At 41.9% G+C, this 23,340-nt stretch overlaps 1 protein-coding gene across 1 annotated transcript in view; it reads right to left on the bottom strand.

Moving 5' to 3' along the window:
• Window positions 1–23,340, bottom strand: part of BEND4 (BEN domain containing 4) — a 30,001-nt gene that overhangs the window by 2,674 nt on the left and 3,987 nt on the right. The window contains exons 2-4 of the mRNA XM_075709738.1: window positions 18,400–18,966; window positions 5,336–5,427; window positions 808–1,048 (exon numbers count right to left, since the gene is read on the bottom strand). Coding sequence (XP_075565853.1) covers window positions 808–1,048; window positions 5,336–5,427; window positions 18,400–18,966 — 900 coding nt within the window. The remainder of the gene's footprint in view (window positions 1–807; window positions 1,049–5,335; window positions 5,428–18,399; window positions 18,967–23,340) is intronic.

Raw genomic sequence — 23,340 nt, 5'->3', positions numbered from 1 at the left:
AAAAGTCCTGTTTTGGATGTTTCGTTATAAAGCCCAGTAGCAGGCCTTTCGAACAATTTTAGGAAACCAAAGTATGAACTGCCACAACAGATAATTATTCTCAATCCGGACCCTTTCTCTGTATTGTCCAACATCCTCACTCCCTGGCATTGTGAAATGCTCGCAAAACTCCCCTTCCTTTTCAGGCTAAACATGGGGGAAAGTTGTTCCCTAACTTTTTCAGTCGATGTTGTCTCAGTACTCCAAAAAAGAAGTTAAATCCTTGACAACGCATTTGTATACACTTTGTATGTAATTAACCTGTAGATGTTCTTGACCCTACAAAATGTTCAAACCTATTCTGAAACTCAGTAAGCTTTTAACTCCAATGATGCACTGTGGCCTTGAGCACCATATGCTCACTACACATTGGGCTATAAATATTCCTTTGGTTAATTTTGCTGTATATCAGTGTTAAAGAATGCCCTGTTAGTTTATTAAAAAAGAGTGTAATCAGGATTGTCTTATTTTCCTTCTTTGCTGTTTCAAGTATATCAGTGTCATGTGCCCTTGTAATTGTCTCCTCTCTTAAATAAGCAGCCCTGTTTTTTCACATTAAAAAAAAAAATACACATATATAATACATACATACATACATATATATATATGTATGTATAAAAAAAAAGCAGAGGGTTTCTGGCTGCTTGTCACCTGCCTGCGAAACCCCTTCTAGTTCTGCAACTGTCAGCCAAATGCTTCTACTGAGCCAGAGCCAATGTGGTGAAATGAGATCACATATGGTGGACACTGAGCGAAAAGATGCAGTACCTCTGAGACATGTTACTTTTACTGGATCCAGAGGACGTCTTTCAGGACCTGTCTCTCCTGACTGCACTGACCTTTTCCTTTTTCCAAGGCCGCATGAGTACTTAAGCTCATCGGTTGTGAAAACAAATCTGATGAGATAGCGAAGGAGCCGTCGTCCATCTTTCTTGGAAGAATTTACAGCCTCATCCCACTGTTTACTAGTGATGTAGACAGGGTAGTTGTTCAGCAACTGCTTGCTCCCCTGAAAAAGTGAAATATTTCCGTTGCTTATTTTACAAGGCAAATAAGTAAAGATGTAAGCTGCAACAAAAAATACGCTTTTTAACTAGCCGCGATACTGACAGCGAGACACATCCTGAAGTGAACACGTAATTGCTCTTACTGAGAACGAGTAATTTTAAAATTACATTTCCATTTTCTAGAACTCAAATTTCGTGAGGTACAAGGAATACGTTTTGAGAGATGGCTATTGATAATTTCCACTTTAACAAGCAGGTTAAAAAGAATTAAGAACCAGTGACTGGGTGTACTATTTAAGTATAACCTTTCTTCCTAATCCGTTAAAATGCATAAAAAGGGTCTTTGAAGAGCGTGATCAAATGGATCACTTCATCGCAGCTGACAGTTTACTTCAGAGGTGACTCTTTTGGTCTGTTTTTATAATAAATTCATTACTTCTGTAGAACACACCTGAAACTTGACAGCAGTTATGTTACTGTGAAAAACATAAAGAAAATAAATAAAGGAACTATGAAAACTAAAAGCTTCGTTATTATTAATGAATGCCATATTAACTCAAATTATAGCTTTACAGAAATGCCACCATGTCAGCTGGAAAGAAATTTTGCTTTTAACCTTCTTAATTTGTGTGCTTCAATATTCCAACATTAAATGAATGCTGTGGGACTAATTATGGGGATTCCTGTAATCCACACACATTTATAAGCCCGCTTTAGTCAACTGTACCTAAATTGTATTTAATTCTTGTTGCATGTAAAATGCTATAGTTCAGGATTACCCAGTTAACGTAAGATGGTACTGTTAATATTATTGAAATAATTGAAGTACACAAAAAAACCAAATCACACCCTCCTAAAGACTCATTCGCTTTTACAGCTACACCTCTTTATTAAAACACATACATCTGGAGGCCCAATTAGTAAAAGCTTCGTATAGCCCCCAGCTTAGACAGGCGCTCACAGTGAACTAGAGAAACCAGGGTCTGATGCTCAACAGAGGCAATCACCCGCTTGCTGCACTTGTGGGCAACTGTTGCAAAGTTCTCCTCCTTGCTTCCAGATCTTTGACATCTGAAATCTATTTTAAGGACTACCCTTGCCTCTTTTCATATATTTATTATAGCATTCTGGGAGACAGCTTGGGAGCATCTTTGAAGTTTTTCCTCAGGCATTTGATTTTAATTTTTCTGCAAGTTTGATAAATATGTGGAAGGTTGAATTTAGTGAAGACTGTGATGAGGGGGTCCTTGGAGAATCTGTTTGTATGATTTAGGGTACCACCACCCCCTGCGACGGGGTTAGCGTCGCTGGGAGCTGAGCCTGTGTGACTGTCTGCCACTTGTTCGCCTCGGCGCAAACCTAGCTGGCTTGGTGCAAACTGCTGGCAAAGGCTGCTACAAGCAAATCCAAAACTCTGCAAAGGAAGCCAAAACATAAAGGAGGAGATGGGAGGAGATTGTCTGTTTGATGGGCCCCTATCCTTTCTCCAAAACATCTCAACCCTTTAGCCTGTAAATCAAGGAATAATGGTTTTAAACTAAAGAAGAATAGATTTAGGCTAGATATAAGGAAGAAATTTTTTACAATGGGGGTGGTGAAGCACTGGAACAGGTTGCCCAGAGAGGTGGTGGAGGCCCCATCCCTGGCAACATTCAAGGTCAGGTTGGCTGGGGCTGTGAGCAACCTGATCTGGTTAAAGCTGTCCCTGCTCACTGCAGGGGGGTTGGGCTAGATGACCTCTAAAGGTCCCTTCCAACCCAAAGCATTCTAGGATTCTATGATTCTATGAAATCCAAGCTTGTAACCCCTAAGAGAAAGACTCTTCACCTATAGTCCAACTCTGCCTATAATTTGCATTTCACTTGTCTGCTCCCACTTCTGCAAAAGGGCCAGGGTCAGTTCCTCCCCCTCCACTCATGATGCAAGAAGGTGCTTTAATTTTTGCCAGGTACACGTGCCCCTGGGAAGCCAATAGTACGGCTGAGGAGCTCTGCTGTGGAAAGAACGTTTCCTTTGTCCAGCCCAGCTCCTTGTCCTCTGCCAACGTGGCAAGGGGGCCAGGGAAGGAGGAAGAGCAGGGGTGGGCATGGAAAGCTCTTTGGGGGTATGATGCTCCTATGCTGAAGCAACTGTGACCACTCCATCCCAGTGGGAGCTGACACTAGTACTTCCTTGGCTTGTTCCATCACAAAGGTAATACACAGGACCATCTGACCACCACATTGGTACTAATTTTTTTCAGCAGCTAGCTCAGCATCTGCTTTACGTAAAGCTAATGATTTTCCTACCTTAGATTCCTGAAACCTACTTCTTTCCCTATTTAAAAAAAGACTGTAGCGAAGCAAGAACCTTTCTTACGGATACTGGTGCAAAGTACAAGCTGCAGCTAACTCTGTAGGCACTGCCTTGCTTTTGCGCCCTGGCAGGCAGGAGCGATGCAATGCAAGCCCGTAATGGCACAGTGTAAGGCTCTAGGCTTGCTCATGTGAGTTAGGGACAGATGCTCATGCGTGGGTTTGCTAAGCAGCAAGCTATCCTAAAGGCTACCTCTGTGTTTAAATGTATTGCACTGATGGAAATAGGGTGCAGAAAGGCCCAACATTTAAATTTCATGAGAGCTCACATTACTATTAACTGAGGAGAAGGCAATAAATTTTGCATAATTTCCTCAGCCCCAATTTTATTAGACTTCTCTCTTATTCCCCCTGAAATTCAGAATATTTTTCCTCCTTCTTTTCCAAAGGCATGATATAGTGTTATGCTACTCTGTTTAACAATTACTGGGTTCCTGCTACAGATACACTTTCATTACTTCCTCTGAAAGTAAAACACTTCTGGGCAAAAGATTCTCGGTAAATCTATGATGCAGTTTGGTGTGTCCAGCAGTCATTAAACTAAAACAAACAGAAAACCTTCCAGAAATGAAATAAGCAGATCCTGAAGGAAGAACCAAAGCACAAATGCGTTCATGCTTGTATTTGTACATGATTAAGCTTATGAATAAAAGATTAGCATCTATGTGTTTAATTGAATAAAAAATTCTGTCACATCACGACAAGCTATTCCATGTGGGACGTTAGAGAACAGCCTATTTTTTACAGTGCTTGAAAATTTAAGTTAAGCAAAACAGCATTAAAAAAAGGAAAATGAATCCTCGGAATATATTTGAGTGCTAACAGCTAATGGTATATATAAATATATATATGTATATATCAATTTGCACAGGATAAAACCGAATGGAGGAGCATCCTGAACTGCTGCAAAGCATCTTCGGTGAAACTATTGTTAAGTTGGGCTACGTGAGGCTTGCACTACGTATAATTATGTGCTAAGGGAGGTCAGACTAGACCTAAGTCTTCCCTCTTCTGATTTTGTTTGCGTGAATAATGGGTAATGACACGTATACACCACGTATCCAAAAACATGCATAGCAAGAGCCTCAAATACAGACAGTCTAAACTAGAAAAGTCTCAGCAAAACCACTTTATTTGAGGCATTTTTACAAGCCTGGACAGAAACACACTGGAGCAAAATTGTCGTGAGTTACACTAGAGCTGATTGATAGATAAATCTATACATCTACCTTCTAGAGAAGGGGAGGACTTAAATTTCCTGCTTTTTCACTGCAGCACTTTTAAACAGATCGTGATTACAAAAATCCCCAAACTCCGTATCAAGTATAAAATTGTCAACACTCCACATTTTGTTTGGGATGCTTTCTGAAAAGCAAGAGCGCTCCAAAGACTCGCAGAAGTCTATATTTGGGTCTGTCTGCAAAATGAAGGAAACGCGTATTTTAGCGTTAACCACCTCAGGGCTACGGGAGAGCAATCCTAACTGTACACACACGCGTGCCCGCGTCCGTACACACGACATGCCGGCACCCCCCACGCACGGGCTGCAGCCTCTGTGCACCGGCGGCCGCTGCGTGCAGCCACCGGCAGCCACCCCGCTGCAGCTTTCACCAGGCTAGCCCTAGCCTAAATACTACCCACAAAAGTGATGTTTCTGAGGAAAGGTGAGAGAAAAATTACCCAAAGCAAGGCAAGTGCAGCTGGTGCCGATGGAGGGAGTTATGTGCTGCTCAGTAAAGCCATCCTAGATTATACTAGTGATGAGCCTCCTCCATTTGGGGGATTACTGTACCTAAGAATGACAATTTAATAATAGATTTTACATATCTTTTACTGCTAAATACATTCTTCCAGCACCTACTGATTTATTTGCCTACATGTTTTCAATGAATTGTCAAACATAAAGAGATGTAGCTTGTCTTCACTGTATACTACCTCAGTCGGATGGTCTGTTGGCTGTGGTACCATAAGCTGGTTGTGATGCTGAAGTACAGTCTTCAAATAATCTAAAACAGTCTGGCAGGGCACTGCATGAAACAAATTGCAATTACTGTATATTAGCTATCTAGCACAAAATAGAACAACAATATTAAATCAAGCAGTGTTCTTCAGGATCTGTTTTGCACGTCTGTGAGAATTATTTCAAATAGGAAATACTTCTCATTTTGATTCGTGCAGTCATTTCATTCAATAAATATTAGACAGTTGTATTTCCTATGTTGAGATCTCTGACATTGCTTTTATTTTCTGCCCACTAGTTTCCAAAGGTTTTTTTTTTTTTCCTAGTTTGAAATTATAATTATTACAAATACAAATTAGGTCACCAGTAATGATAATAAGAAAAAAATCTGTAAATACTGTAAAAAGCCTAAACCATACAAAGAGGAAAACATTTACTGGACCTAAATCATGCACTGATTAACATGTAAATATGCTCAAATGTTTTTGAAGCTACAGTCTGATTGACTATACTGAACAGATTTAATGATTCATATACTTTAATTTCTTTTCCCTCCCTCATCCCAAATTTGTTGTAAAACTAGGTGTTAGGCAAATTGCTTTATATCGCCTTCCCTCATGCTTCCCCCTTTCCATTCCCATCACTCTCATCCATTTCAGTAGTGGTACCAACATCCTATTCTCTTCTGCTGAGGTGATAGGTTAATTAGGGATGATTCAATTATGGGTCTCTCTTAAGCAGATGCTGCCACATCTCTGATTAACTCTAGAGTATTTCTGAGATACAGTGCTTTTCTCCTGAGCCTGAAACACCATAAGAGAATTAAACAGATATTAACCCAACATTACGACTGAGTTGTGCAAGACTAAATAAGCATCGTTTTTAAGGTACCTTATCACTCTCACATTTCGTATGGGTTGTTTTTTGTAAAATATTCAGAGATAATCTTAGCTTCAGCTAAAAGTCCAGAAAAAATATTTCAGTGTTCTTTCGGTTGGGTTTTTTTTTTTTTATTATTATTATTGCTTGGCATTCAGCCTTTACACCTGGAAAAATGCAGTGCTTTGGGCTTTGTCTTAAGCTGGCAATCTGAAAGCAAGCACTGAAATCACTGACAATGTCTCAAGGTAGGATTTACAGGTATTTTGCACCCTTTCCTGGGCATTCACACTGTGCAGCAACTATGCCCCTGTCTAGGCAGGCAGGGTGCAAAACACTTTTACTTAGTGCAAAACAAGACTCTTTACTAAGGGCTAAGCAGTGTTTCATCCAGCAGTCCACATACAGAAGCCATGCAACGTGCCTGATTGATATGAATAATAAATTCCTATGTCGTTTCACTGTATGCTGACTTCTCTGTAAAGGCGACCCATCAGTGTACGTACTCCTGTTTCATTTGATATATCACACTTTGCCATAGGAGGTTAGGAGGTTATGTGTTAGGCAAAAGTTAGCATTTCAAGTCACTTGTACCTGTTTTATTTCTCCAGTGACTTCACTGTTTATTGCTAGACCAGGGCAGTGTCTTGGTAGTGTAGCTGCTACACAGGGCTACTGCCATACGAGCAGGAGAGCCTGGATGCTTCTTTTCTCATAGGGGGGAAAAAGCATTTTTAAGTGTCGCTGGATGGTTTTAGAAAATGTTTCAATTCTGAAAAAGTCAGAAGGGCAGTCGAGCTTAACAGTCCCACCAACACATTCTGTGGACTTCCTGTAATGAGAACTGTATATTTAGCATATAGCAGCAGTCAAAAAATTCAGTACAAGTTCTTACGTGGATAAAGGAGTAAAATGTACTAACCATGGGCAATGTTTTAGTACTTTGGATATTCGTAAGAAGGTGTGGGGAAAAAAAGGATTTGGCTTTTCCCCCCTTATTTTTATATACAGGAAAGCTTATGGGGGAAGAAAAGTTTGTGTTTTTCCCCTCCCCCCCGCCACGTGGATGGGCTGAAGGATAAGATTGCCTTTCGAAATCCTTTTCTTATACTCTGTGTGTGTTTGCTGTCTGGTACGTCCAAAACTAAGATTAAACTAGGAACGGCCCATGCATAGGCTACTCCATGATTAAGTAGATGTCCAAGAAAGAGACACAAGGATCACGAAGGCTCGCTGCCCTGGGCAGCATCAGAAACCCTGTGACAAGGTGAGCAAAACCTCCCACTTGGGTGGAATTTACCACAGGCAACCAGCATCTCCCGTAAGATCCAGGATCTCCTGTGAGGTGACAGCAAGGATGGAAGGGGCTATGATGGGTGACCGTGCTACTGCCTGAAAGGAAAGATGCCCGATACTTGAATTTGGAGGAGAGCTGAGTGATACTTGGGAAATCAGAGCTCCTTGCAAAGTATACCTTTCCTACCCTGTCTAAATGCATCGCTTTTTGTTTAGCAAGCTTGCTAAGGACACAGTTGCTGGAGCATCAGCGGTGCCTGGGAGCTTTAGACTTCTTTGGTCCCCATGAAGTTGTGCTCAAAACAGCCTGTGAAGTTTGCACTTGCTTTTCCGGTTACCTCTATTAGCAAAAGTCCCTGGCGATGACCTGATGGCTCTCAGCCATACTTGGTATTAATACCTATAATTATGTAGAACAACATGGGGCCTGAAAGGGAACAGAATATAACGCATCCAAAATTTCTAATTTTTAGGACCTGATCTCACAGTAGGATGGTAATTTACCCACAGTAAGTAATTTCACTGCAGGCTATCCAAAGATGTATTTACCTATGTTCTCCCGAAGGGATGGAGCACAAGTGAGAAGACAACAGGAAACTATTTAACCTGTTGTGTCCCCAGCACATGAAGTACAACTCTACTTTAACTGCTGTATTCTGCTGATAAATTGCTTTCTCAACACTAGTGAGAAATACGAAGGTACTAAAAGCTGGCTGAAGCTTATAAATACTTCTATCTTCATACGAAGGTACTAAAAGCTGTCTGAAGCTTATAAATACTTCTATCTTCATACAAGCAGTAATGTTTCGAGCATAAAACTGTATGATTTTGTTATCATTCTAGTGACTGAAGGACTCTGAGCACTTTTGACTTGTAAAGCCATCATACTTCACACTGTTTGCTGTTGGTGCAAATAACCTCAGCCTTTCAAACACCAGATGCTGCTCGCAAAGCCAGGGTTCTTGGGCTGCCGCATTAACTGAAACCTAAAGGAAGCCACAAAGAGGGCAGCACGAGGCTGAGAGTCAAAGCTTCGGTTTTGCTTCTGTGTCCCTCTTATGGCTCTGCAAATATTCTCTTTGCTGAGAGATAAGAGGAAGCGTTTCCTTCAAACCCCGCAGCAAACGTAACTTTGTAAGAGCCTGCGGCTCCCAATTGTGGGTACGAAAAATCATTTAAACCTACTAGCTTATTTATTTTGTATTTCTTTGACTTTGACGCGGTCTTTACAGAGTTAACAAGATCGTAACCCCGAGAGCTGATTCTCTGCATGCTTATGCACGTACCCACTATCACCGACATCACCAACAGGGATCTGTGCCTACTGTAACCAAGAGGAAAGACACTGATGTCGAAATAACACTTGCTTGTTATGATTTAGCAGAAAGCCTGCGGGGAGGCAGTAATTTTCCTGCCCATTAGGAAGAAGTTTCCACAGCCTTTACTTTCTGAAAGTGCCAGTGACTCAGAAAAGACACTGGAAGTGGCAAAGTAACCTGGCCTGCAGCGAGTGAAAAGAAGAGCGTGAGATCTTTGTGGGAGCTAAAGGGCGAGGAGGAGGTGCTACAGGGGACTTGGCATGCTGGGGAAGGCTGGCCTTGCTGAGATGCTAAACAGTGACTAAGCAGGACATGCGTAAGAGGTGGCACGCCTTTGCTGTTTATTGATCCAAGTTTTAAGACTTGGCTGTTATTCTAGGCATCTGTATGCTGTACCAAGTGCTGCTTCGGCACAGCTTGTCACAGCTTTCTCCGCAGAGTATACCAATTTCTAATAAATAGTTGAATGGTATGGTGGCCACTGACTGTGCTGATGACAAAAGCTGGGGTGTGAGCTCTCAGTCTGACCTGCCACACAGTGCAGCAACTCCCCAGACTAAATCCTCTTTGCACCAGACAGTGTCAGCGGGTAAAACACAGCACGACTCAAGTCACCATCTCCTAGCGATGCAGTGTCTACCCTTGGCTCACTGTTACAGAAACATACACCTAATTTCAAGTCTGCATTTCGTTTTCCTTTGACTGAGTTTTATAAAATCTTTGGGAAAGAAATGGAAAATGCCTGTCAACTGTTACGTACTTATAGTTAGCGGTGAAGTGATTTCTCCGTCTTCTCTTTGCTGAGCTCAACACTGACCTTCTCGAGATGCTGGGCTCATGCTAAAAGGGGAGTCCCTACACCTACCTACGTGTCTGTACAGCCAAAGACCCTTTTGGCCACGCTGTGCATCAATACTCAGCCAGAAAGCCACCATGTCCTCCAAAAGCCTTTCTCAGTGTCCATTTGCCAGGGGCTGAAACCAAGTACAGCGATGTTCTCTGTGCCTCAACGCATGGTAACGCTGCACTGTGTTCGGCCAAGTCTGTCACCTCTCATCTTCCTCGCTCACTGCTACCTCTGCACTGCTTGCAAGCTGTGAGCAATGATTGTATGCTTCCTTTCACTGATGACAGTATTAAAAACATGGGCTGTGGACAGTTTCACAAAGAATCCCTCCAGAAATTCATCTGCATCGTGGCAATTTCCTGAATACAAATATATTTGCATTTTTCAAATCTCTCTCTTTGTAATATAATGTTATGTAACACCCTGAATATCTGCAATACCCTCATCAACCAAACTTTTCATCTCATCAAAACCATAATTTGGCAAAATGTTGCCTGGTACTATCTCCATTATTCTCTTTTAGTACTCTATTAATTGAAGCTGGCATCAGCTGTGCAATTAGTTTGTCTGGGCTCAGCGTCAGGCCAACGAGCCTGTAACCGTCCAGGACAGCTCATATGTCCTTTTAAAAAAAAAAAAAAAAAATCATACAGTATTTGCATCTTTCAGTCTTCTGGAGCATCCTAAATATTCCAAAGCATAAAGAAAATCATAGTCAGAGTCCTCTTTGTCCACTTTCTTTTTTTTTTTAGCTCCTGAAGCCAGTTGTCCAAATCTCATGATTTTGAAAATATCATGCTTTGGCAGCAGCTGCCTAATGCTTTTGGTAATAAGTTGATGTGCACTTAGGAATGAAAAGCTGGTGTGCCCAAGCAGTTTCTGCTCCCGGTGGCCTGTGCTGTGGCTCTGCTGGTGATGCCAGTTTCTTGAAAGACGGACCCCTGACTCTGCTCTTGAACCATTCTGTCTTACAACCTGGGCTGGAATCAGCATCTCTTTATCATTTCTAAAAAGGCCAGCAATTCTGGCGCTGACTAACAAGCTCTTCACTTGTCCCAGCATTGGGAAGGAGTTGCAGCAGACAGCTGAGGTTGCAGCCTCACCTGAAGCCACTGTTGAATCTCTGCTAATGCCCAGAGCTATGGTGGAAATGGAAAATACTTCTACCTGCTTACCATCATTGTCATATTGGTGTGACTGCATTACAAGTACCAGAACAGAAATACTCAATGAGCAGTTCTGTATTATTGACAAAGCCTACTATTTCCATCTGATAATGGTCCGATACTGTTATTAGGACACCATATTTTTCCTTTAATTTGCCAGCAGCAGAATGCCTCCTTAACAGAGTGCTCCAGGCTTAATTTTAATTATTAATTTTCCACTGATTCTAACCTCTGCTTTTTACTCATCACCATCAACTTCCCCTCTGCTCCATTTGTTACGTTTCTAATTGTTCCTTCGCTTTCCCTCTAAGCTGGTTGTTTTGTAACCAGCATGAAACTTCTCCTATGAGGTAATCTTTTGGGGCCTTCAACACCACTTTTAATGTTTCCCCATTACCGCCCACTCTTTCTTTTTTTTTTAACCTTTGGCTCTAATAATTGTTTCCAAGTTTTTATGAAGTGCCAAGAACATGTCTATTATTGGCTTGGGCTGGGTTTTTGCTCATTATAAATGTTATTGAGCCACAATGACTTGTATTGGTATCTGTCAAAACGAGGGCTCTCATTTATCCTCCTCAGAATGTGGCCTCCAGTGTAACACGCTCCGGGGCTGTTTATATTGCCAAAGCCCAATGCTATGAAGAGATACTTGGGCTTGCTGTAAATAAGGCATACCTCCAATGTAAATAAGGTGTATACAACCTCTCCCGCGGCATCAGACAGCCCTAGCGAGAAGGGATGGCTCATCCCCGGCTCGGCTGCGTGTCTCCCCGCGGTGGCCTCAGCCCCCGTAAGCAGACAGTAAGAAATCTGGTTATTCTGTTCATTAATGAGATTTTGTGCTCTGTAGCCAACACTGGCTAGTATTCCTCCCGGTGTTTTGCACAGCAGAAGACGAATCCCTTAGCGCTCAAGACCATTTACTTCCGACTCGCCAGCAAGGAGGAGAATTGGGAAGGGTGTACATCTACATCCCGCTCAGACCGGCAGCTGTTAGTTAAGACTGGCTCAGCACTGCAACACGTCCTCCTTAGCTTGACCTTGAGCGATGCTTCACTCCAAGTTCATTGCAGGGCATTTCTAAATTGATGCTCGACTGTCAAAAAGATGTAACAAATGATAGGGAACCTGCTGACGAACTAGATGGCAGTGTGAATTTCTTGTAACATTAATGGAGACGCCTTCTCTGCCTGAGATTTGGACAAGTGTGCAGTATAACACAGCTTGGATGGATCATTTTAGCTCATATGCTCATTTATTTCAATAGTCAGCTGAAAGCCAGTGAAAGTGGCATGGATGGGCTGTGAAGACAAGTTGTTGGGGTGCGGTGAGCTGGAAAAAGAGCGAGGGGCAAGGAGAGATGGGGGTTAGTAAGGAGGAACTGATCTAGGTGCTCAAGATGCTACAAATTTGGATGTTTGTAATCAGATAGCAAAATAAAACCAGCAATCATTTTTAATGAGCAGCCAGCAGAAAGCAAAAGAATTGACATTACACGCAGAAGGGTGTTAAGGATTGCCTAAACTGACCTCTTGCACCTGCCAAAAGCAGGGAAGGGAGAAAAAAATGATAGCAAATATCCCGTTACTTTTAAAATCTCTCTCAGTTGTGTTTTCCAGGTGGAGTGGAAAACCATTTTACTTCTGTTAATCTGCATCTGAAAAGGCATTGTATTTCTTCTAATTTTCTTTTGCAAAAATATTTCCTCCAGAAAGAAGAATGTGCCCCTTCCATACGCCCCTGGGATGTACACCTCTGCCTAAACGACAGAAGAGACAAAACAAGGCAGCTGTGCATCTCTTATTCAAGCAATGCTGCCCCATGCTCCTGCGGCTTTTATTTTTGTCTGTACTCATTTGCCTTCTACTTAATAGAAGGTACCTCTTCTTGCCCTCCCTTTCAGCCGTGAAGCCTTCAGGACAGGGACCTCCCCTGTAAGCCCCTCTACACATTTATACTGCTGACAACTAACAGGGAAACCAAGGAGCCGCCGGTGAGCAGGGACAGCAGTTTGTGTCACTAAAATGCCAGGCGCTGACCTGCAAAATGCAAACCCAAGCAGAGACCGCCGAGTTCAACTCTGCCAGGCTGAACCACAGCCCTCCACAAAACTCCCACCAGCTCTTGCTCCCCATGGTAGGCAAAGAAACCTGACCCCCCAAATTCTCACGGGTTTTTACCCAGAAGTGTGGAAAAAACCAATTAATGAATCCCTGGCCTGCTGCAGTTACGTGTTTCAGTAAGTTTTTGTACGCAGGCTGGTTTAGCAAACTCTGCCGGCTCTCCTAAGCTGCCAGCAAAGCCAAAGCAAAGTAAATTCAAAGGGGTTCTCGTGCCAAACACTGGGCGACCGCGCTCAAGGCTCGCTCTTCCCAAAGTAACTTCACGCTTTGAAGCTGAACAGCAGAACGAGGCCAGAGATGAGACCAAAACATCCAGAACATCAAGGGAAACCAAAGCAGCGGTTAAATGTGAACATCAAGAAAAAGGACAAAAAAAAAAAAGGACATGAAAAAGTGTTTGTCACAACCCTTGATGGCTGCTTTATCTACGCTGTGGCTGTGGTAGGCTCTTTGGAAATGCGATGCTCTGAAAGTATAAAAGAGACAGGATTTGTAGGGAAAAGTAATATCTTTTATTAGATCATAGGATATAGTCAGGAAAAAGAGTCAAGCCTTGGGCACACAAAACCTCCTGGAAAACTTGTCTGACTTTTTCAGTTACATTGATATTAACTCCACCTGCAAATCCCGCTTTGCTTTGGCTACTTCCAGCCACCGTGAACGTTGTCTCTGTAGGTGATCACCTCTCTACGCTTGAGGAGGTTTTTCACCCCCATCCTTCTGCGGTTTGCTGGAGTATTTTTTGCTGGCAGGCCAACAAGGTAAGAATAATTACTGTATTTATCACACACTGCTTCATCTTACTTATTTATACCTTTTCACTACGTTCAGGCTGGTTTGCCCGAAACCAGGCGGCAAAGCTGGGAGCACCAGGAGGCAAACCCTCACTCACGACTCCTGGCCTTTGCTTTAACCACCTGGAAATCTTTTCTCCCTTTTAGGCTGAAAGCTGTGAGAAAATCCTGCTGACAACAGCGAAGGAGAACTGCTTAATATCCTTATGTATTAGAGGGTCTAAATCCAGGTCTTACATACAGTCTCACAAATAAATCTTTAATTTTACTATTGGGAATGTATCACAGCCCTAGCTAGTAATTTTTATACAGAGGGAAGAGATTAGGAGACATTTTTCTCCTCATACAGATGGATTACTTTGCTCTGTTCTTGATGATCTCAAAACCTTAAAGAGCCAATGACAAGTTTGCCAAACTCCTTCCAGGAATTACCTAATCTTTAAGTATTTTTCAAAACAAGAAAAAATACACACGGAATGAAAATGTTTCTATTTTTTTCAGTTGAACTGAAACGGAAAATGTTCAGTTAATGTTTTTGCCTAAAAAAAAGATCATTGGGGAAAACTGCACAAATTGCAAGGTGTCACATTGTTCCAAAACCAAAGCACTGAAATAGGAATTTTTCTTCATTTATTCCATAGCTGAAACAATTAAGATTTCACACAAATTTAAGTACTGTTTCAGTCAAATCAAATGGGTATTTTTTGGGGGAAAAAAACCCCCAACAACCAAAACATATGCAATATTTCACCCATGTAACCTTTCTTCTCCAATGGTGATCTGCCAAAGAGTGATGCTAGGCTATGGGCAAAAAGATCCTACAGGACTGGAGGGCTTCTACAGCAACAGGGCAGAGTTCTGAAAACAGAAAAATCTGTTCTGTGTCCAAAAGCTACAGGAGGATACGTTTTGTGTAATATTTGTTTAAAAAAAGTCGCCGCCTTTACATCTGCTGAGAAAACACTCTTCTTCCTGGTAGTCTCTTTGTAAGCCATGCAAATGGTGCTTTGCAGAGCTAGAGGCAGAGATGTACAGTGGTAACTATTTTTAGACCGCAAACTCTCACAGATTTTAAAAGGGCTTTTGCATATGGAAAGTAAAAAAAAAAAAGAAATGCAAAGTATTTCAGGAAAAGGATAAAATGATTCATAGACGGTTATAGAGCAGAAGGGAGGGGTTGATGCTTTTATCTTCTGTTGACAGGGTTGCTAGTGGGAGCCTCAGCGCCCGCGGGGAGGGCACGGTGCATGCCTCCCACTGCCCCATGGGGTCCCCTGCGAGCACTACTGAGCAGCTCCAGCCCAGCTCCCTCAAGGATGAGAGGGAAAACCACTACATCAAAAAACCTGCTCTTTCAGCGGCTTGATGGGACAGTATGGCAGCCTCCACGCTCATCTAGCTGCTTGCGCAGTCACTTTTCCCCTGCACTAATTGCCTTGCCTGGCCTGTCGGACGCTCAGCGTGGGACGTATGAACGAGCAAGGAAGGAAGCTTGTGCTTTGAGATGACTCTGATGTGATAGATGGTGGCAACATCTGAAGGCAAACCCTCTGCAGAGGGCTTCCTGGCTCCCTCCCAAGGCACCCAGTGTCTTGATGGGGAAAAAAAAAAAAAAATGCTCAGAGAACAAGTGTTGCGCCCGTTTACATACAGAGTTGGGCGTTTCAAGTCACAGAAAAATTTCTGCCTCCTTCTTTGGTAGCAGAAGGTCACTGGAGCAAAATCGGCACTTGAGACAAAAATAATTAGACATTGCCTTAGGTTGATTTTTGATTAACCTTGTTCAGTGGTGGCTGTGGAACTGCCCGGGGAGCTCAGACCTGTCTGACCACGTAGCAAAATCAGAGGCTGCCTCATGTGGCTCTTAATGCTTCCCCACAAACCTGGGTCACTTGAGACCTATCTGTATACGTCACCCAGTCAGCAGATGCATTTGATGACAATTTTATGTTGGCTGATGAAGTCATGTGCCCTTGCACTTTTATTTTATGTTTTTATGCTTCCTTTGATATGCTGTTAACAAGGTGTTTCATTACTCCTGGGGTGTGAAAAATGACGTTTATGTACGTTTATCTCCCTTTTAAAGGGAGATGAAGGGTAACTGTGATGGGCCAGGTAAATACTGGCTGCTTAGCCCGGCATTAATCCTAGCAAAATACAGGCAATCGCAACAGGATTCAATTGAGTAAGAACTAAAGAATATGAATATAATTAACACCAGTCAAAATGGTCTTATGGAAAGTGGATCTTGTCAGACTAACCTGACTGTCATTCTTTGATGAGATTATAGGTTTGCTTGAAAAAGTTGGGTTGAACAGATGTAATATACCTAGACTCCTAAAGGGCATTTAACTTACTGCCTTGAGTTATCCAATTGCAAGAGCAGCAATACACAACATCAGTAGACTGTAACATACATGGATTAAGAACCTGCTACCGACATCTCAAGTATTTGTCATTGGGGAAACCATCATGAATAGAGGAGTTTCTAGCAGGGCTTGATAGGGACTGACAGCAGCCTCGATACCATTCAACATTTCTAACGAGAATCACAAAGTTCATTTAAAAACAGTAAAAAAACCCATCTGGATGATACAGAAATTGGTGAACCAGCAAACAGTGGGAAAACAGGGCAGCCAAAGCAAAAATCTGGATCACTCAGTAGATGACCACAGCCAAATACAAAGTATGTATGTCTACGGAGAAATGCACACAGAATGAGAAGCTCAGCTGCATGACTGATGGCCAAATGACCAGGGCAACCGCAGGTGGGAACGAAGAGACTATTCACCTTTGCTCAGGCTGATAGGAACATATTGCATGTATTTCCAGTGCCCAAATTTTAAAGAAATGAGCAGAGAGGTGAAAAGAACCGCAAAGAAGGATTCAACACATTTGGGGAGTTTTAAACAGCTCTGTTTAGTTTATCTAACATGGAAATTAAGTCACCTTTCAATCTGTAAGTACCTTCATCTGGAAAAAGCGCCCAGTCCTATGCAGCACTTCATTTAGTGGAGCAAAGTATAAATGTAAATGGCTAGAAGCTGATTTCAGTCAGTCAGGCAGGGAATAAGGCACACATTTTCACAAGTGTAATTAATCACTGGAGTCAAGTGTCAGGGTAAGAGGTAGAGCCACTGCTCACCAGAGTCTCTAGCTCAGGACTGGAGGCCTTCTGTGATATCACTTGAGTCAAAAGTAAGTTATGCTTTAGTCAAAGTCAAAAAGATTCCTGGGTTCAATCTAGGTGACTGAATGAGAGCTGTAGGTCAGATTATAGACCCTAATGATAATTTTTGGTCTTACACACCTGAAGCTAGGGCTCAACAGGAGTTAAGTCCACATGATTCCCTTTGTCACACAGTGTTTCCATGTGATGTACGAACCACCACTGAATCCAGTGAGAGTGTACGAGTTACGGTGACTTCAGATTTTGGGAGGGGTGGGGGAAGTATTCTAAACTTTGGGTTTTCTCTGCAATGTTAGTTATGGGATTTGCTGGTACCACCTAGGCACCAATGCACAATAGAAAACCACAATGTAATACAAATAATTCATAATACATCACCGAGAGCTGGGGAGAAGAATGATGAAGACTACTGCTTGCTTTTTGCTGAGATTTTGCAACTGCATATACATATTCAGACAATGGTTGGTTGCTGCCTTCTTCCTTTCTGCATCGTTAGCAGCTTTGGAGTATTTTCTCTCTTGCAGCCCATGCTAAATGGCTTTTCTGCCATTTAGGCATTGGTTCAGTGAACTTTGCGTGGATCTACCCTAAGCAGCTCAAACTTTAGCTAGCAAAGCTGCAGCTCCCTAGCATTTATAGATGCGTCAGAAGTGTGTTGTATACTTATTTTCCTTGCTAAATTCCAGTTTGCTTTTAGTATTATTATTTGAAGTGCATTTTTGCCTGTGCTTAAAGTTTAGAGGATATAGGTCCAAGATACTTTGTTCTCATCCAATACCATTCTTCAAGTATGTCAGTGCACCTTACCAGTGAAAAGTCCTAAGTTTAAAGGGGCAAGAGAAATTTTTCACACAGGGTGTTTCTATTAGATGGGGTTTTCCTGTCTGCTTTCTCTCCCTCAGTTGCAGCTAGGTATTGCTGAACTGGAGAACTTGTTGCCAAGCTTTTTTCAGGTATCATTTGAAAATGAATGGGAGGAGATGTATTTATGCTTCTCGCTGAGCTAACATCAATTTAAGAGATACTGTTCAAGGTAAAAGCCAAAACTTTGAACAGTTTCTTTAAGTAACCAAAAAAGAAGCCCCAAAAGCGAATTAGGCTTATAAACTGCAACATCACTTAAAGAACAAGACAAATAATTAGGTATAAAAGCATATGTTTGAAATTACCCTGACAAATCACCTGATGTTTGGAATTTGGGATTACAAGTACATCCCATCCTGAACACAGCTAATTAGTCTAGGACTCATGATTCGCATGGATGAGTATCAGCAGATAATTTTCCAGGAATTTTGGATGGAGACAAATTCCAGTGTTTGAATACTATGACTACAACCTTAAAAGCCAACTAGAACTTAAAACAAACTATTACCCAAACTGTTTTTATCACTGACTGACAATATTATATGGCAGGGGATTATTTACCTGGAATGCTCTCCAGTTTTCTACGAAGTTCCTCATTTTCTTGTTGCAATGAAATTACCTCCTGCTCTAGCTCTTGACACCGAGGGCAGTAACCTTCTTCCTCTTCCTCCTCTTCCTCCTCTGGAAGTGTAGAAGACGATGGATGACCATGGGATTCAGATGTTGCTGGAGATGTCCATCCACCTAAAGTGTGTACTGGAGAGGTTGAAAGTGGATCCACATCAGCCAAATGGCTAAAATCATTTACTGATGAGGTGTTCTGAGAAGGGAAGCTCCCAGAAAGCAAATAGTTCTGCAGGGAATCGGTAAAAACTCTCAGAAAGGCTGAGGTTTGTTGTTTCTTTTGCATATACTGCATCTCTATGTCTAAAATGTCTGACGTCTGACTATGGACCATTTTCCCAAGCTGACATTGCTCTTGTCTTTCACTATAATTTGGGTTTTCCTGCTTTATACAGGAAATCATGGACTGAGAGTGATTGTTGTCCAGTAGTTTTCCACCACAATTTAAGAGACTTAGAACCCGGCTGCATTGTTGGGCAAAGGCATCCAGAATCATTCGACTCTCTGAAACAAAAGAAAAGATGAATCACAGAAACCTAATGCAAAAGGTTATGCCAGTCAGTAGCAGCTAGACGAATGTACACAACTGTTTACAGTAGCATGCATTTTATTTCTGAACACATTAAAATGATGGCTTCTGCTTTAATACTTCTACAACACTGTGATTTAAAACAATCCCGACTTTGCTTCTATTTTGAGAGTGCCCTTGTGCCCTTGCTGTTAATCAGAAATGCATTGTGATGATAGTCACTGCTTACTGCCATCTTCTTTCAGAGGGATTAAGACAGGAAAATGGGGAAGAAAACACAAATTCCATGCAATTTGCTACAAGTAGAAGTCCAAGCAAGCATTTCTCTGGAAACTAATTTCAAGCTGCTGGCGGGCATTGCCTGTACATTTTTGCAGGACTTTGCACTACACCTTCTTCCTATGCCCTGCTCCTCTCCAACAAGGCTTCCAAGCATTGTTTTTTTTCCCTTTCATCTTTCCTGCACTTCCTTGACATTGGGCATGGGACACTTCACATGACCCACCTCCCATTTTATGGAGTTTGCTTCTGTTCCTTTTGCGTTAGGTTCCAGGAACGTCCCAGAACAACTCAAGAGTGATAAGCACAAACCCCTCTTCTTACACCAAGGAACGGCATAAAACGCACAATGTGAAGCTCCTTTGGTCAGAAGAGGAATTTTTTCTGTCCTGCTGACCTCCTATGAGTTTGTGGGTAGGCCAACATCACGCAGTGGAGAGCAGTGCAGAGTTCTTCAAGCTGCTCTGGACATAATCAGAAAACTCTATGTGGGGCTGTGCAGCAGCTTCTGGAGGCAGCAGCTTGGCTCTGGAAGCAGGATAAGGATGCCACGCTGCACTAGTCAGCCTTGCCTCTAATGACAGGAGGTGTCATGCCTCAGGGAGCAATAGCAGCTACAACCTAAACCTCCATAGTATAGTAGGATGGTTCATTTCCGAGTAGAGAAAGAGTAGACTCATGTCGAGTCAAGCTGCTGTAACAGTTCTCAGACTCAGATGGAAAATAACCAAGACACTTGGCTCTGATTTATGGTATGACCTGTTAGGTTCTCCGTAAAATTAATGCCTTTTTAAACATTTTTAGCTTATTCATAGCTGAGTTCTTCTAGGTGCCTAAAAAGATGTAACTAACATTTTGCATGAGATTAAAAAAAAAAAAAAAAGACTGGTAGATTTAAGCGCTGCCAATTTTGGAGAGCTCTTCTCAGGCAGGCTTGACTTTTAGAAAGTGACAAATGCATTTACTTTTGAAAAGGCAACCTGCTACAGATGCATGAGACTAAGCACCCCAGACCTTCATCTATCTTAACTTCATCACTAGAGACGAAAACATAGCCTCATCACAGTGGTAACATGTAAAGAACAGAAACGTTCACAATTCAGTCCTTTAAGAGGTGGCACTTCTCACAGTACTTCTCCATGATCCAGAAGATACACCTTCTGCCGGAAAATCTACTTCATACTGAGGTTATACAGCTGGCCTGAAGAATATTTGAAACGCCACTAATTTGCATTTTTACCATCCTCCAGATCTCTGCAAAGAGGGCAGGGCTGAAGCAGCATACAAATGCTTTCAGCCTCAAGCGCTGCCTGAGGAGACCTCCCCGGCACAAAACCCGAGGATCTGATCTCCCAAGGACTCAAACCTAAGAACAGGGACGTGAAGCGGACAGAATAGGCACAGGCGCAGTGCAGGGCTACGAGGCTTCCCAGGGCCAAGCAGAGAGAGCCCGCTGGCACGTGAAGGATTGGGGCGGCCCTAAGACCACTTAAAGCATCTTTGCAATCAGCCTCCTACGCTAACGAGTTGTACCACACCCTTGTAGATAGGCTCAGATGAACCGGGGCAGATTTCTCCAACACATCTTTGATCCAAAATGTTAAGCAATGCCCTCTGCCCTCATTACAAACTCAAAGGGCAGAAATGACCAGGCACTGCTGCCTGCTTTGCAAGTGGGTGCTGGAGCACCTCCGTAACCTCCATGCCTGCTGTCCCTCCTTCCCTTTTACTGCATTAACTTAAGGCCAGCTGTCTTTAACCCTTATGATGCAAGTGCAAAAAAACCCAGCACAACAGACGTAATATAAATCACAAGCACAGAATCCCAGTGACATTGCAGCTTTCTAGCTGGGACCTACTGATAAACCAAAAGCAAATCAAGAAACTCAAGCATCACTAACAACTTTAAGTTATGCTTTCTTTGCCTTATTTCTTCACTTCCCACATTTTCCCTTTAAAATTATTACAGGATGGTATTGATTGGAAGTTTGCAATCCTACTAGAGAGCAGTTTTTCATTCATTTTAATCCTATAATCCGATTCCAGACCTGAAGTCATGTTTACTGTTTGTATTTTAATCATTATGTTCCCTGTTGACAAAACAGTTACTCATTCTTTGCATATCCTTGATGCAAGGGGACAAAATATGAATGAAACAACTGAAAAGGGATTAGATTAGTATAAGATATGTTATTCTAATATTATGGTTTCTCCTAAAATAGGGCAAAAACTAACCTGACACTTCAAATACTAGTTCTGAAGAATGTTATAATACACACTAACATCAGTAAAGATAAAATTAATGATTAGTTTTGTTGTAAAATTGAATGCATTAGGCACATTCGCTGTGATAATGGCCTAAAATGTAACTGAAATTTTATACAGAAATGACAGTATTGATTTACTCTTCAGTTCAGTATCAGATCTACTACAAAGACACAATAACAGCAATTACTGGTTTTTTTTCTTAACTTTAACCCACACTCAAAGATATAAAAATGAAAGTCACGGCAAGGCAGGGCTATTTTGAAATGCTAGCAGAAAGATTCACACATGATTTTTTGTGGGTACCGCTGGGCAGCAATAGCAAGGGACGCTCTCAGCACCCATTCTGGAAAAATCTGGCTCTGTGCTGAAGTGGGTACCACTTTGAAGCGACTTCTACACCAGTAATGATACACGGACCCACAGCCTGAACAACCCTAAATGAGAATGATTACTACAGTTATTTCTGGTGATGAAGAAAAAAATAAAAACAAATGCTGCCCATTTAGCATATATCGTAGAAACTGGGATTTCAGCTTTTATGGACTGACTGCAATTAGAAATGCAAGCACTGTGCAATGTCTAATCACTAAGAAATGACAAAAAGTTGGTTTTATGTGATTACTACTGAATAATCACTGATCTATGATTCTTAATTGATTTAACATAATATATGTATTTTCTAGGAAAGGAGGATTCTGTTGAAATGACTCCACTGGACTAAAATAGTGTAAACAGTTTATTAAAGTCTTATTGTGATATTCCTTTTCATTATTACGATGCTCACCAACCGTGTAATTCTAATGTCTCAGACCCCACAGTCTTTAGTCTTACAGAACTTCTATCGACTTTAACTAGACTTCTGCCTGAAGGCAGACTTGCCAGATCAGGCCCATAAAGTGCTAAAAGAGCAGGATTAAATTGCTAAAAGTGTAAACATTCCTAACTAGATTATTTGAGAGTGCAAGCAACCAGAAGATAATATCATATGGCAAATCAGGTACCAACTCCTGGATGTAGCATTCGTCTTTACATCTTTTTCTCCTTGATGCTGAACTATGTATGGGGCTGCTTAGCTATCCAACTGCCAGACTGAAACCAGGGATTTAGTAAGAGCAAACTTCTGAAACTCAACCTGACAACTTAACTGATGCATCAGAAAAGATGTCTGGAAAGATTGGCAGGTATAACATCAGCTTTTCCTACACCTGAGGATCTTTTCAATACTTAGACCAGACAGCTTTATTAATAAGGCATTGTGTTGGGTCTCAATGGCTCTGGATTCAGGTTGTGGCTTTTCCATAGTTTCCTTTGTAACCTTGGGCAGCTGCTTTAAAAAGTCATCTTCATAACTATTGAGCGGGTCTGAATACCATACATTCTCCCCTGCAGGGAATGTATTCATTGGTATTTAATTTTCAGCAGGATTCAAAACTCCAGGTTCCTTAGCAATTTCAATGACCTCACTCTTCACCTTGCAGTGTTTCAGTCCTCTCACCTGAGGAATTATATTTCTTGATTTGCTGGATTATTATCATAGTTATTATTACTTTAGATCCTGGGGCAGCAGCTCTGTACCCCCCAAATGGCTTTGTCCACACATACAGACTTTGTCATTATGTTTTTAGATATGAACGCTGCTCTAGATGCCTATGCTCGAGTCACAATATTGAGAGCATTTGACACTCCCATGATTAACTGATGCTTTCTCAGGCATTTTGCATGAAGATCACTGAGCCAGTCCAGTGGATGAAGACTACAAGTGTTTGGCCATTTCAGTACTGATCTGATAGATCTACTTCCAA

This window comes from Pelecanus crispus, chromosome 4 (assembly GCF_030463565.1).
Source record: "Pelecanus crispus isolate bPelCri1 chromosome 4, bPelCri1.pri, whole genome shotgun sequence".
Lineage (NCBI taxonomy): Eukaryota > Metazoa > Chordata > Aves > Pelecaniformes > Pelecanidae > Pelecanus > Pelecanus crispus.
The sequence above is the reverse complement of the archived record's forward strand: the minus strand, read 5'-3'. Positions and strand labels throughout refer to the sequence as shown.